This window comes from Alosa sapidissima, chromosome 1 (assembly GCF_018492685.1).
Source record: "Alosa sapidissima isolate fAloSap1 chromosome 1, fAloSap1.pri, whole genome shotgun sequence".
In the NCBI taxonomy this organism is placed as follows: Eukaryota; Metazoa; Chordata; class Actinopteri; order Clupeiformes; family Clupeidae; genus Alosa; species Alosa sapidissima.
The window spans coordinates 4,490,665-4,506,328 of NC_055957.1; the positions used below are offsets into that span (position 1 = coordinate 4,490,665).

At 43.2% G+C, this 15,664-nt stretch overlaps 3 protein-coding genes across 6 annotated transcripts in view; 1 reads left to right on the forward strand and 2 right to left on the reverse strand.

The window, feature by feature from the left end:
* Window positions 1-1,276, reverse strand: part of eprs1 (glutamyl-prolyl-tRNA synthetase 1) — a 40,173-nt gene extending 38,897 nt beyond the window's left edge. Inside the window, 1 exon segment of the mRNA XM_042103213.1 lies at window positions 1,134-1,276. Within this exon segment, the coding sequence (XP_041959147.1) occupies window positions 1,134-1,176 (43 nt within the window). The 5' untranslated portion in view covers window positions 1,177-1,276.
* A 395-nt stretch (window positions 1,277-1,671) lies between these two features.
* Window positions 1,672-7,036, forward strand: spdya (speedy/RINGO cell cycle regulator family member A). Of its 4 annotated transcripts, none has more exons than XM_042103366.1 (7): window positions 1,672-1,843; window positions 1,948-2,537; window positions 2,647-2,705; window positions 2,879-2,964; window positions 3,825-3,996; window positions 5,241-5,646; window positions 6,353-7,036. In XM_042103366.1, the coding sequence occupies exons 2-7, from the start codon at window positions 2,285-2,287 to the stop codon at window positions 6,412-6,414; spliced, it is 1,038 nt and encodes a 345-aa protein (XP_041959300.1). In that variant the 5' UTR covers window positions 1,672-1,843; window positions 1,948-2,284; the 3' UTR covers window positions 6,415-7,036. The 4 variants fall into 4 exon arrangements, with proteins under 4 accessions (XP_041959300.1, XP_041959316.1, XP_041959308.1 ...); XM_042103382.1 differs by having other exon boundaries at window positions 2,160-2,537; XM_042103374.1 differs by lacking the exon at window positions 1,672-1,843 and having other exon boundaries at window positions 1,850-2,076; window positions 2,160-2,537.
* Window positions 7,037-8,104: 1,068 nt separating this feature from the next.
* On the reverse strand, window positions 8,105-13,306 carry trmt61b (tRNA methyltransferase 61B). Its single transcript, XM_042110212.1, has 7 exons — window positions 12,217-13,306; window positions 11,812-11,914; window positions 11,317-11,507; window positions 10,692-10,783; window positions 10,231-10,439; window positions 9,617-9,700; window positions 8,105-8,249 (listed from the first exon to the last, which is right to left on the reverse strand). Exons 1-7 carry the CDS (start codon window positions 12,988-12,990, stop codon window positions 8,215-8,217), a joined length of 1,488 nt encoding a protein of 495 aa, XP_041966146.1. The 5' UTR covers window positions 12,991-13,306; the 3' UTR covers window positions 8,105-8,214.
* Between the last annotated feature and the right edge of the window lie 2,358 nt (window positions 13,307-15,664).

Sequence of the window (15,664 nt, forward strand, 5' to 3'; positions counted from 1 at the left end):
TGAGATCATATTATATTATATTACATTGGGGTATATATCTGAGCACTGACAGGCTGACCCCCCGCCCCTTCAACCTCTGCAGCAATGATGGCAGCACTCATACGATTATTAACTTACATAGTAAGGAGCTGGCTCAAGGGTTAGAAAAGTTTTTTCTCGTGTTAAAATTGTAAAATGAAGGCACAGTTTTTATAGCCATACATGTGTGTTCACTTCTGGCTCCTTGGCCATCAATTTGGTAACGAAAATGGGCAATTTGATGTCTTTAGAACACTAAACATATCGGAGGTGTCAAATGTTACTCCAGTCTACATTTTTTGACGTTAATCATTCCTAAGATGTATTGCTATTGTCTATCCAAAGTAAAATGCTTATTTTGAAGTTAACTGATGGTTTAATAACCAAAAATCCGATTGTTTGCACCTCCAAATCGGCGGTGACATCCAACTGTGACGCGAGTTTGTGTGAAAGAATTTCTATACCATGTCAAACTCAAAATACAAGACCACCATCAACCAATTCCTTGCGAGCGTCAGACACCCAACACTTTCATGTTGCTTGCATCAGCCTGTTGTGACAATATGACCCACATGATGGCGCTATGAAGCCATAAAACATCAGGCAACAAAACATTAGAGTCGCTGCAGCTATTTTGTGAATGCACCTCTTGCAGAAGGATACAATTAATAAAGAACATAATTGGATGAAATCATCGTCGCCCAAAACTTGGGAAATAGTGTTACCCTTCATCTTTGACGCAAAGCTTGTTCTGGTAGACTAACACCAACGTAGGCGTAATATATCGATTATATGTAACGTTCCTATCGCTAAGTCATTTAGAATAATACGACAGCAATACAATAGAATTTCAACGGTATCTGCCTGTCAAATGAATGGATTATTAGCTAGTAAACAATCAGAAACCACACCATGCCACGAAGGCAAAAGCAAAGGGCTGTTAGCTAACTAGCAGCACGACTTGCTGCGTGTCACTGAGGTTTGAAAGGATGACAGCCTGCTAAGTTAAGTTGGCTAGCTAACTTACTTAGCCAACATATCTGTAGGACTTGGTCAACGACAGTATTGCACGATCAAAATCATTGTAAAAGATTTCGTATGATCACACGACATACCTAAAGGTGGATTGCTGGAGTTGATGGTAAGGTTCAACGCCATTTTCACCAACGCCGGTATGTGATGACTCTTCCACACTTCAGGCTACCACCACCGCCACGCAGTGAGCTATTGTGCCACACCTATTAACAACCCTGTCCATCTGGGCTCTCAGATAATAGTTCCACCAGAGCATTGCACATTGGAGCATGGTCTGCGAGACTGCGACATACACGAACGTGTATTTATTTACTTAATCTGGGAATATATTTATTTTAAGTGTTTTCAACCTATTTTATACAGCCCATGGTTTCAACAATAAAAAAGCAACATTCCAAGTAGGCCTACTGACTTGCTCAAACTTCTGTTCTTGAACTCCACTGTAAATACATTATATATTTTAATTATTTTCGTTTATTTTTAGTTTAGTCATGACATTTTAGTTTCGACATTTAGTTTAGTCATGTTTGAGGTGAAAGGCCTACACAGGCCATTCGCAACAGAACGCGCCTAACCTGCCTGAAGAATTCACATTGGCACCACAGACTAAACAATATAGATTAGAATGTTGCCGCTTAATTGGCACAGCACACACCTTTCACCGATCAAACTGATTGACGTGTCCAGGCTCGACATTACCAAAGTTACATTTGGTTCCCACGCTCCCCGCGCTATTTCTGTCTTGTCAGCATCCAATGTCAACTTGCATTTGTTTGAAATTAAGTCTGAGGTAATGTAATACTTCGTTTAGATTGTTCAACAAGATTACTAGAATTCTAGTCAGTGCACAGAGTAGCATCTCTTTTTTTAATTATTATTCTACATGTGGTGCAGCGCGGCGCGCATGCATAGAATGGTTTCCCCATAGAATTCGTTTTCAAGACAGCTGGCTACCGTTTGCAGCTTCGTGGAAATTTGGCCGGGCAAGTCAACACTAACGTATAAGTTAGTCCGTAGCTACAGGTCTGTAGGCAACGTTTGTCAGTGTTTGGTTCGTTAGCTGTCGTTTAATTGACAAACCGTGTCGTTTGAATTGTTGTTGACAGGTAACCTCGGCTGTTGCGCTGACGATAAACTTTACACAAATTAGCCAGTTAGCTAGGTGTCGCTGGCTTGGTAAGAGAGTCTTCATTGTCTTGAGCTGCAAGCCAAGGGTTACAAGGTGAAAGTCATGAGGAAGCGATGCCAAAGATGGAGTACAACACCTCCCTCAGTAACTGTGCGCATCAACCCCTCCACTGCACACAGTCTTCAGCTAAAGAGAGGCCTTCGGATGAAACGACCAAATATTCAAGAGGTGCAAGGCCCGCCAGAGAAGAGTCATAACGGCCGGGGTCATGACGACGCCGCTCAGAGATATCTCTCGTGGGGTCCCACTCTTGTGATTAAGCGTCAGGAGATGGCAGCTTACTTCAGACTATTTGGTGAGAAAAATAGACAGTTCTTTGTGTGTTGTTTCTCCAAAGGAAAACGGTTATTTCTAAATCCATAAAGTAGTTTCCTTTCCATCAAATACAGTGTTTTCTGTTTCAGATGATGGCCTTATACAGGATTTCTTATGGATGGATTGTTGCTGTAAAATCACAGACAAGGTAAGAAGAAAACAAATACAATTTATCTGGCTTGGAACATTAAGTAAACTAATCAATGTACATTTAGCCAAAAAATCCCTCACAGAACAGATGGCTGATCCAGATTACATATGTCTGGATAAAGACAGTGCTGAAAAGGTTATTCTACTGTTGTGTTTTTCCCCCCTATTTAGTATTTGCTGGCAATGACATTCGTCTACTTCAGAAGGGCTCATTTCAGCATTCATGAACACAACAGAACTAACTTCTTCATAGCACTGTAAGTATAGATGTAGCCTGTGGTCCGCAAGCTATCCCAAGTGGTCCACGAGCAGACGTGGTAAAATATAATATAGATGAGTTCTGCAGTTCTGCAACACTGTCTATGTAAGATATGGCAATTTAAATCATATGAATCCTCTGACAAAATAAGCAAAGTGCAAAGACAATTAGCAAGTTGGTTCAGTGAGTAGCCTATTGTGTAGGCTAAAATACTGTTGAAGTAGGTCTAATCTTTTTTTTAGGTGGTCCGTGCGTTTCTTTTTTATTGGTTAAGTGGTCCTTCGTCTGAAAAAGTTTGAGAAACACTTCCATAGGGTATTTTAATTGGTCAGATAAGCCAGAACTATTCACTAAATGTAGGTGAGACACTGAAATGGTCCAGACCTGTCGACGGTGTGTCTCCATTTTGTAAAAACCACCATAAGTGACTAGGGCTGCAGCAATTAATCAATTATTTGATTGATTCAACTATTATATTAATCGGCAACTATTTTGATAATTGGTTAATTAGTTTGTGGTCATCTTTAAAGAAAATACCTTAAAATTCTCAAATAGCAGCTTTATTTTCAGTTTATTTACCCTTCATTGACCGTAAACAACATATCTTTGGTGTGTGGACAAAACGAGGCATTTTGGGACATAATCTTGGGCTGCTGGAAACGCCAGACAACATTTTTTCACCAACATTTTCTGACATTTTAATTATCAAACAACTTCAATTGACAGCTTAATCGACTAAGAAAACGGTCGTTAGTTGCAGCCCTATAAGTGACCGAACTACTGTAGATGTCTGCCTGCCCTGCTACCACTCATCACAAAGCTGACTAGACTGGACTCCCCTCTCTCTGCTCTGGGCAGTTACCTGGCTAACGCTATGGAGGAGGACGACGAGGAGGGCAAGTACGAGATCTTCCCCTGGGCGCTGGGGAAGAGTTGGCGGAAACAGTTCCCAGGATTCCTGAAGCAGAGGGACAAACTGTGGGCACGCATCGAGTACCGGGCAGCTGTCAGTCGCCGCTGCTGTGAGGAGGTAAGAGTACCAGTTGTTCATCCACATCTCTGCTGTTTTCCCAGCCAATATGAATTTGAGCTCAGCTAGGCTTATTTGTATCTGTTTGTTTATTCTTCATGAAAGGTGTTTACTCTTCCTACCACTACTTTGGTCAATGAAGCTGATATTAAGACTGTCCTGTCATTTGATCTTAGCATGTGTGTGTGTGTGTGTTTGTATGTGTGTGTGTTAAGTATAAGTATACTCTTTTGATCCCGTGAGGGAAATTTGGTCTCTGCATTTATCCCAGTCCGTGAATTAGTGAAACACACTCAGCACACAGTGAACACACAGTGAGGTGAAGCACACACTAATCCCGGCGCAGTGAGCTGCCTGCAACAACAGCGGCGCTCGGGGAGCAGTGAGGGGTTAGGGGCCTTGCTCAAGGGCACTTCAGCCATTCCTACTCCGAACCGCTAACCAGTAGGCCATGGCTTCCCCTAAGTGTGCTTGATAGTGTGTAAAGATTGAGTGAAGAGGAAATGTGTGTGTGTGTGTGTGTGTGTGTGCATGATGTGCATGTTCCAGTAAGGCTGTTTGGTTTGTAATGTGGTGATCGTGTGTGTGTGTGTGTTCATGTGAGGTGATCATGATTGTGTGTTAGTGTGTGTATACTGTATGTGTTCATGTGAGGTGATCATGTTTCTGTGTGTGTAGGTGTGTTCATAGTTGATGTGAGATGATCATGTTTGTGTGTGTGTCTGTGTTCATGTGAGGTGATCATGACCGTGTGTGTGTGTTCATGTGAGGTGATCATGATTATGTGATTGTGTGTGTGTGTATGTGTGTTCATGTGAGGTGATCATGATTTTGTGTGTGTGTATGTTCATGTGAGGTGAACATGAGTGTGTTCATGTGAGGTGATCATGATTGTGTGTGTGTGTTCATGTGAGGTGATCATGATTGTGTGTGTGTGCATGTGAGGTGATCATGATTGTGTGTGTGTGTGTGTTCATGTGTGGTGATCATGATTATGTGTGTGTGTGTGTGTTCATGTGTGGTGATGATGATTTTGTGTGTGTGTGTTCATGTGTGGTGATCATGATTGTGTATGTGTGTGTGTTCATGTGAGGTGATCATGTTTCTGTGCGTGTGTGTTCATGTGTGGTGATCATGATTATGTGTGTGTGTGTGTGTGTGTTCATGTGAGGTGATCATGATTGTGTATGTGTGTGTGTTCATGTGAGGTGATCGTGTTTCTGTGTGTGTGTCCACCTCCACAGGTTATGGCTATTGTGCCGACCCACTTCATCTGGCAGCGGGTACGTGCGGAGCACCACAGCGGGGCACAGCGCCAGTACCGTGACCGTGACGATGTGCACCTGCCCCGCGGGCCGTCTGCTGGCTCCCCCGAGCCCTGTGGCCTCTGTGCCAAAAGCGCCGCCCTCACCGCCTCGGCCTCGTCCACCTCCTCCTCCTCCTCCTCCTCCTGCTGCCTCGACGACGACTCCTCCGCCAACCACAACTCCCCTGCCGTCTCCTCCTCCTCGCCGCTCCCCTTCAGCCTGTCACTCTCTCTAGAGAGCACGCCGCCGCCTCCTCCTCCTGCCCGAGGCAGAGTGCCCGCCAGGCCCAGCAGGCGGAACAGGCAACGCCGCGTCTGCCTATGCTGCTCTCAGGACCCCACAGGTGAGTCTGTTTGGCCACAGGTCATCTGAAAAGGCAAAAGCTCCCTTGTAGCTGTAGGCTAACTGTAGGCTAACTTCCAGTGAATTATGCTAAGCTAGGCTAACAGTGTCAGACTGGGTTATTGCATTCCCAGAGAAGATAAGGATATGGAGATCCTGTTATCCAACTCTGGGGTAGATGGCAAATATGCTAGTTTCCCAAAAAGTTGGCGTGTTCCTTTGAAAAATATAAATCCTATGGGTGGAGAATATAAACCCGATGGGTGGAGTGGCTGAACCACTGAACTAACTCCTATTTCGGGCCCCTTTCAAGTTACAGTTCTTCTCAATGTAAGTGATTTAAGAATTGTTTATGCTAAGCTAAGGTTAGCAAATGTTTGGTGTCTCCAGAGAATTTATACGATTGGTTCACAATGATACATATGATCCAAGCTAAAGCTAGTGAGCTGTTACATTTTTGTCAATGGGAATGTTGCTTTTGTTAGAGATCTTGAATTAATACTTCAGGCAACTAATGGCCTCCTTACACCAACAACTTTGACAAGATTTGGGAAAGATTCTTGAAAGATTGGAGTCTTTTGAGTAAAGCTTGAATGGGGGGCATTAGTTAAAAGACTGCAGTCTTTCAAAAATCTTTCCCAAATCTTGTCAAAGTTGTTTGGTGTAAGGTGGCCATAAGTTCCCTTTGTCTTGCCTGTGTTTTACAGTTGGAGACCTGGTGTGTGAGGCAGAACATGACCCTACAATGGACTGGATTGGCGAAGAGTAAATTCGAATACACATGTAATATTTGAGTATATATGTAAATTAATATAGTTATTTGTAGACATTGATCCACAAATGTTTGGATTTGTCAGTTCCTTTATGTGTATCTGTCAAAAAAGACAAGATATTTTTGTAACACTGCTTTTTGAAAAGAACGTTTAGTTTGAGCTTATACTGGTTTGTATAGATTTCTTCAACCAGGTAATGTGAAAACTTAATGTTGAAGTACACGTTATCAGAATCCAGAAACTGAACTCTCATTAGTTACAGTTAATTGTAAATAGGTTGTGTGAATTACACATACCTTTCAGACCGAAGGCCAGTGTCCTGATAGTGTCACAACTTAAATAATTTATGTTCTCTCACCCTCAGCTCTGGATGATTAGAGGTATTTATGTATTTATGGTCAACACCTGGCGATCTAGCCAGGTGTAAACATGTCTGCAGTGTTACCAGTTGCATTTACCCCAGGAACACTTCCAGCATGAGCGCCGCCTCCTAATGAAGTGATTTGAGTGGCTGTTGAAAATGCTGTGGGATCCAAGGGGGTCGTTTACTGGTTTCGGGTTTTAACTCTGAAGCCACCGTGTGACAATAAATATGGAAAGAACTTCAGTTGCTGTGAATAACTGTTTGAGAATTGTACATTTAAATTTGGGAAGGAATACCAGAGATTGTACAAAGATTGCAAGTACTTCTTACTTCTCAAGTACTTTCTACGAATATACTTAGTTGTGAACTTTTTGATTGTTTTTGAAATGTGAATAAATAGTGGACTATTCTGATTCATAGATAATTTTTTTAATAGTCATTATGACCATGACCTTTAGAAATTTGTCTTAATATCTTTGCACATTAATATTTTCACACTGGGTTTTCTGTCCATTATATTGTACATTTTCAGCTGTTTAGGTGCTCTAGACAAGGGTGGATATTTTGGAGAACAGAGCAGGGTTCCCACGGGTTATGGAGTTTCTGGAATATCATGGAATTTTGATGAAGTATTCCAGACATGGAAAGTCAGGGAATTTTATCATATTTGGGTCAAAGTCATAGCCTGGGTTTTCCCATGCTGCCTTACGCGCGTGATTTTATTCACGCTGCTAGGCAGCCTGGATTCTATGGACTTCGTTTTCACCTCAACGAAGGAACCAATCACAGAACAGAGGGAGGGCAGCAAGACGATGACGACACACCGAAGCCGTTATGAGCTATGTACAGACGCATTTGATAGACATTCGTAGCACCCAATAAACGGCTCTGGGCATTCGTAAACCACGTTTCAAATACGAGAAAATGAATGTCTAGTTCCCAGACCCCATCTCAATGAGGTCTGACGTTAGCCAGGCTAGCAAAGTCATGGAATATCAGGGAATTTTGTTGTAGCAGTTTAGAACTTGCCAAAACACATTAATACAAATGTATTTCCACACAGAATTGGTGTATATCTGGTTATTAGCTTTACTGCTTGTTTGAGTGGTGATGGTTAGCCCAACTTTGTTTCTTCAATACCCATTTATTCATATTCCGCTCTAAAAAAAAGTAAAAGATTCTTGAACGCTATGCGGCTGCTCAGAAATCTTCTCATTATAAGTCATGGAAATTCAGATCCTTTTTTTGTCAGGGAAAAGTCATGGAATTGTACACTTGATTTAGAGTATCAGGCTTACCAGAGACATGGAAGACCAACAAAATCAAGAGAATTCGTTTAATAATAAAAAAATTAAATACATGGAAAACACTGCACATTCAACCTGACCATGATTTTGGCTGTCCAGTAGACCTGTCTGGAGGTTTTAGGACACTATTTCAGAATCTTCCGCAATCTCACCAGGAACGCTGAAATACAATTAAACAAAACATTATTTTTTTTGTAGCAGTTTGTTTCTTCATTTGTTTGTTTAATCTGATAAGTTTTACCAAGGGTACATAAAGCATAGTACTTGGTTTATGTGGTCCCCAAACTCCCTATTCAGTGTGCTGACAGCGCAGGCAGGGCCACATTTATGGTGAGGGGTGTTTTTCTCTTCAACACATCTTTCTTGGCTACTGTATTTTCCGGACTATAAGTCGCACTTTTTTTCATAGTTTGGCTGGTCCTGCGACTCAGGTCCAACATATATATTTATATATATGTTTTTTTCCTCTTCATGACACATTTTTTGACTGGTGCGACTTATACTCCTTTTATAGGAAAATACGGTAATTGTATGACTCGAGTATCAAGTGCAAACCATTGACTGTATGTAGAGATGGACATAGTGACTCTATACAGTCAATGGTTCAAACACTAAAGCTCCAAATCATGAAGGGTTATTATCAAGCCATTACTGTATTATTAAGTCCCTGTGAACCCAAAAATAAGTATTGTGTTCTGAGTTTGTAACACCAAAGAAAATGGTGTCAGACCATCCAGAAAAACCTGAATGAGTAATAAGATTGCCAAGTATATTCAATTAGGAACGAGGCTGCACTCTTACGTGGACACAAGGATCTAATCATTAAAAGCCCTGTGAGCCGTTTTTAACTGACAAGCATTGGATAAAATAGACTTCACTGAGTTGCGCCGACATAAATAGAACTGTCATAACGTGGCGGCAGCAGCAAAGTTCACCGCTGGTGCGCGGGGTGAAAGTAGGACCAAAAAAAACATTGAAAATGTATATAAGTATATATACTCTTTTGATCCCGTGAGGGAAATTTGGTCTCTGCATTTATCCCAATCCGTGAATTAGTGAAACGCACACAGTGAACACAGTGAGGTGAAGCACACACTAATCCCGGCGCAGTGAGCTGGCTGCAACAACAGCGGCGCTCGGGGAGCAGTGAGGGGTTAGGTGCCTTGCTCAAGGGCACTTCAGCCGTGCCTACTGGTCGGGGTTCGAACCGGCAACCTTCCGGTTACAGGTCCAAAGTGCTAACCAGTGGGCCACGGCTGCCCCGGAAATGGTGTCCTGTTTAATGGTTTACCTCCACAAATCAGCAGCATACATGTTTTTAGCAGTAGTTTTCTAACCTATACAAGGTGTTTCCACACAAATTACCCATTTTGATGTATTGGAACATTAACACATGTTCAAGGTTTTGGATGTTGACCAGTGAAATGCTGCCGACATTGTATACAGTCAATCAAACTCAAAACATGTTTGAGCCACAAAAGAGAAAAATAATCTATTGGCTCTTCAGCGTCTAGCCTGCCCACTCACCCGTGTGTCCTCCCTGCTCTGGGTGCGGTCTTGCGATATATGGCACACTGCCGAACGGCCTGGAGGCTGGACTGCGGGCTTCCTCTGAAAAACATTTAGAGACGTGACCCTTTACTGGACGTCAACATGCCTGCGTCAGGCATACTTTGCTAAATAGTTTATATTCAACACTTAGCAACAAATATAAGCCACTACCTTCAACCATTTAAATTTGTTGAGCCGATGGGCGGCAAGTGAATCGCCGGCTGTCTATATGCAGCTTTAGTCAGCAGTAAGCATTTCACTACATATCTGTACTTTGTACAAATGTATGACAAATAAATTACTTGATTTTGAGTCAAACTTGAACAGTAAAAGTGACAAGGAATGTATAGACCATCAAAATGTTTTTTGGGCCAATGGTACTGTATTGTAGTGGCTAACTGGGCTAGTAGGCAGTAGCCAGAAAGTTGTGGGTTTGATTCCCGGGTTGTCATCAATGTGCCCTTAATCAAGGCACTTAACCCCATGTTGCTCCAGGGACACTGGCCCTCCAGTTGGTCTATGTAAGTTGTTTTGGACACAAGCATTAGCTAAACACACCAATTAAATGATATTTTAAAAATGCAGCACACCTTTGTCTTCACCACTGGATTCGTCATCCTCCTCCTCCTCCTCTTCAGGATTCGCCTCTGACAGAGCTCTCCTGCTGTTGAAGCTGCCGTCTTTCCTGAATGACGGGGCCAGTAACCAATCCCGGTACTGCACCTCGATGATGCGCTCACAAACCAGAGGTAGTTTGGAACAGCGGATTCCCTCCAGCAAATCAACTATCTGCGTCACACTGACCACACCAAGGGCAGAGAGAACAGACCGGGTGAAGCACAGGCCATTAAAGTAAGAGAATAATCGATAGTGTTTTTTTTTCAGTTTAGTTAGTGAAAACTAACACTGGAAGAAATGCATTGCACTGATTACGTAGCATTGATCACATTCAACAAATAATACTTTACTTATTACTAATATAGAATGTTGGAATTCTTTTAGTGAATTAGTCCACTCTAAAGGTGAATGTGATGAGGTGAGTGTGACCCACTTTGCCAAATAGACAGCACACACAGCCCCTGGGTGAAGGTGTGGCAGGGCGGCGGGCAGAACGAGGTGAGGGTTCACCATATCCAGTGCCATCTGAGAAAAAGAGAAGCAAAGACATGACATCAGGCCTATGTGGCATCATCACAAAATAACAGCTGAGGCTACAAGTGAATTTCAATTTCAGCTGAACTAGAGAGGCAATTTCCCTATAGTCAAAAATGAATTCAGCAATGCTTAGGTGGCAAACCAAGTTTGCTATGAGAGATACTCAAACACAAACCAATGATGGGTATGGACACGGTCACATGCAAAACCAGCGGGGTAGCAGACAACGCATGGAATAACTGGGGACTAACACCGCATCCTAACTGCATGCCATGCGAGCGGACGTTGCCAACAAAATCTGTTTAATTACATTGATTTCAATAGGAATGTCCTAACCGGATGCCAAGCGACACAGTGCTGTGCCTATAGTCTTTCTGTCCCTCGTGTTCCTGCTATACCAGCATGTCTGACGGATTCAGTGTGCACAGAGAGCACACACTTTTACACGACAGTCTACGGCTCGCATGCAGTTAGGATGAGCTGTAATATGCACAGTGGCAGGAAGGTGGCGCTGTTCTCACTGAGTTGAAGCCCCAGCCGGTCAGGAGTGGTCCAGCAGTCTGCAGGTCTGCCTTGTGGAACTGCACATTGTCTGGCCAATCCTCTCCTCTTCGCAGGCTCCAAGATGTCCGCCAGCGCTTGTAGTTGAGGGCGGCTCGTCTGTGGTGGTCGTCCCTCACCTCCACACTCAAAACTCTGCCCTTAGAGCCCACTGTTGGGAGAAATGGACAAAGGGAGGGAGATGTGAGCTCCACAGCGAAACACCTGGACTATGCAAGAGGTGATCTTGAGCACAATATGCACACTCCTGTTTTGGCTGTTAAAACCAGAGTACTGTACTACAGGCACACGTAGAGTGAAAGAGGGAGACAGAGAGAGAGAGAGAAAGTGAGTGAGTGAGGGAGGGAGGGAGGGAGAGAGAGAGAGTTTATAATCCCTCATTTAAATGTCATTGCCATTGAGTGTATCTGTTGAGAGAGGATGCGGCATACGGTGCATCTCTCCTGAGGCCTCACCTGCTCTGGACAGGAAGAGACTCATGGCTCCTGATCCAGAGCCGGACTCCAGCACGCTGTCCCCCTCGTTCACATCCATCATGGTCAACATGGCAGCGCAGTCCTGAGGGGAAACACAGAGACCAGATCACAGGGGGGCAAACTAGAGAACAAAACAGAGGATATTTGGAAGTCAAGAAATGATGGATCTTTATGTTATATGCGACTGCACGATGTTAACTTCTGTTGTGAACGTTCTGCTGCCGTAGTAATCAAGCACAGTACTGGCAGTACAGCATGTACTGCTGTATGCACATAACTCCTAAATGTGTTTCTTAAACCGTCTGCTACTGTGGACAAAATCGTCTTCATTAATAAGTTACAGCACACATGTACTTCCTTGTTCTCCATAATTAAATGCAATACCTTAGGGTAGCTGATGGTTGGGCCTCTCTTCATGTACAGGGTGAACTCCTCCAGACTGGGCCGACGCAAGAGCAGAGGGATGCCCAGAGACGTGCGGAGGAGCGAGCCTGAGGGGCTCTCGGCGATGGTGCCGTGCGAGAGCCAACCCCAGGTGCTGTGCAGCTTCCCCCCCAACTCCAGCGGGAACATCTTCCGAAAGCCGATCTGTTTTTCCCTCCGTCGCTCGGCCAGGACAACTTCTCCGTAGGTTAGCGGTCGTTCTCCAGGAAGACCGACGTGAGAGTCCTGACTGGAGTCCACGCACTCCGAAGGTGTCACAGAATCTACCGAGGTGAGGCCTTCATCACCCGAAACACTGTCCACTTCCGCTCGTCTCTTGATCTCCACCTGACTTACCTCTATCTGCTGATAAGTGTGAATGTCTCCATTCAAAGCATCACCCTGAGCACTCTGCTCTTCATCACCCTCCTGTTGGCCCTCCCGCAACTGCCACACGTCAGGGCTCAGGCTTTCCTGTGGCAGTAGACGACTGACCCTTTCTAAGGGTGACAGGGATCTCCGTCTGCCTAACAGTGTCGTTTTAAGGGGTAACCGTGAACGCCCAGGGGCAGGGCTCTCTGAGCTGCTACCGTCCTCGCTGGACCCAAAGTGTCTCGCACTGGTTGTGACATTTAGCCAGAGGCAGACGTGACAGTCCCCTCTCAGAACACCATATTGTCGAGCTAGTCTGGGTGTCACAAGGACAGCCTGCCTTAACTGCAAACTGAATGACATAACAGCACCTGCAAAGTTAACGGTGTTTTCTCTTAACGTTACTGAAGTCTTACATTAGCAAAGTAATGTTTATGTAATGTCCTAATCTCTCTCATGTCCGCATTTCCCAAAACTAACTAACCAACAGTTCGGGTCACAAACATACATCGTATTGCAATATTTAAAATGAATTGGACTGCAGCTAATTTAACATTAACTTATGCTTTCAACAAACCTGCGATCTAACAACAGTGATGTTCAGCAACATGACTTTCTCAGGGCAGCGCCATATTGAAAAGAGACGCATGTGTTTGGCGTGACGTCACTGTATAGCATACACCAGCCGATGGGGATGGATTCATTTCTTCTTCTTCTTTTGGCTAATGGCGGTTCACAATATAGGATTGTATATCGCCACCTACTGCACAGGAGTGTGTGATGTGATCAGGTCAAGTCGTGGCAAAAAAAAATAGTAATAATAATAATAATAATAAATAAAGAAATAAATAAAGAAATAAATAAAGAAATGTGAGAGCCTAGATTCTGCTTATCAATTCTGCATTATGTAAGTACCTCATAAGACCTTTAATTCTATTGCCCTGCATTCCCTCTTCCTTCAATATGTTTTGGATATCATCATCTCCTCCCTGTTCTCTCCAGTGTGACCTGTGGTCAGTGTATTTTCTGCAGTAAAAAAGGATGTGCTCTACATCTTCTTTGACTTGGCATTCAGTGCAAAGCCCATCAGTTTTGCCCAACACATGTAATGTGGCATTGATGCCAGCGTGCCCTAATCTCAGCCTTGTGTATACAACTTCCTCCCTTCTTCCAAGCCCCACTGATGTAATTCTTCTCCTCCCAACCTGCTGTTGCACATTAAAGTATTTCCTGCCCTTCGGGTCTGACTCCCATTCATCCTGCCACCTATTCATGATTTCTGTCTTAATATAAGATTTAGCTTCCCCTTTTCCTAGTGGAACATGGATTGAGATACATTGGTGGCCTAATGCGTCCTTGGCAGCTTTATCTGCGGTTTCGTTACCCTTGAGGCCCTTATGAGCTGGCACCCAGCAAAATTGGACAATGAGCCCCAGATTACTGAGTTGAACCAAAGGCTGCCTTGTTTCAATAACCAAGTCATCTCTTACTGCATTTCCACAGATAAAGCTTTGCAATACAGAGAGTGAATCTGTGCAAATGACTGATTTAAAAGGCTTGATTTCCTCAATCCATCTCAATGCAGTAATTATAGCAGTTAGTTCTACTGAATATATGGATAAGAAGTTATTCAGTCGGTATCCATACGTCCTTTGGAATTCAGGTATATAGATTCCAATACTACACTGGCCAGTTTGAGGGTTTTTTGAGCCATCTGTAAATATCTGTAGGTACCCATAAAATGCAGAATTCAAATAAGTTTTACAATGTATTGCAAATCCAATATCATTAGGGTGGTCTTCCTTCATTTTCAGTAGCTCTGTGTTAACATCTGGGGCAGGAAGGATCCATGGGGGTACATTACTCATGGCCAATGCAGAGTTAAACTTAAGGCTTTTTAAACCAAACACGCTTGCAGCCTCATCAATGAACCACCCAAATCCCTTTCCTTCTTTATAATATTCCCAACACTCTTTGAGCACTGACATGGCTGGGCTGTCAGTGCAACACTGTAGTCTGACCCAGTAGGTCAGTGCCAATTTTTCAAAACGCAGCTGAATAGGAGTTTCCTCTGCCTCCACTTGCAGGGCACTGATGGGAGTTGTCTTAATGGCACCCAGGGCTATTCTCAGGGCCCTTGAGTGTACTCTCTCAAGTTTCATCAGGGACGTTTTACAGGCAGATCCATAGACTATGCAACCATAATCAATATTTGACCTTATCAAAGCTTTATAAATATTGAGTAAAGATTGCCTATCTGCACCCCAACAGAGACCAGAGACCATACGCATTAGGTTCAGAACCTTTTTGCATTTTGTTTCTACATACTCAATATGTCATTTCCAAGTGAGTTTATTGTCCAACCAAAGACCCAGGTACTTGAAGTCATCTCCTCTTTTGAGTGGATGGTCATAAAGCAAAATTTCATATGTTTCTGAGACCTTATTCCTTGTGAAGTATGTCACTTGTGATTTTTGTACAGAAAACCCCACTCCATTCCCCACTGCTGTAGTATATGCAGTTCCTTCTGTATTGTTTTAGCAATGTGCGGATATTATTCCCCCTCCTCCAGATGACAGCATCATCAGCATACAGTAAACCATTATTCATTTTGTTCAGTTTCTCAAAAATATCATTAATCATAATATTAAACAAAATTGGGCTAATCACACTACCCTGTGGAATTTCTCCTTCCACAGAGAATTCATTTAAAAGGACCTCACCAACCCTAACCCTCAGTGTGCGCTGCGACAGGAAATTTAAGATATAGTTGTACATCCTCCCTTCAATGCCCATTTTATTTAGTTTGATCAAGAGTCCTTCTCTCCACATTGTGTCATATGCTTTTTCGATGTCTAGGAAGATTGCCACCATTGCTTCCTTCATAGTCAGCGTTTTCTCAATTTCATTGGCTAATTTAACCAGTGCATCAGTAGTTGATCTTTGTTTTCTAAATCCAGTTTGATAGCTATGGAGTAGATTATTATATTCCAGACAGTAGTTTAGTCTAGCCACAACCATTTTTTCCATAAGTTTG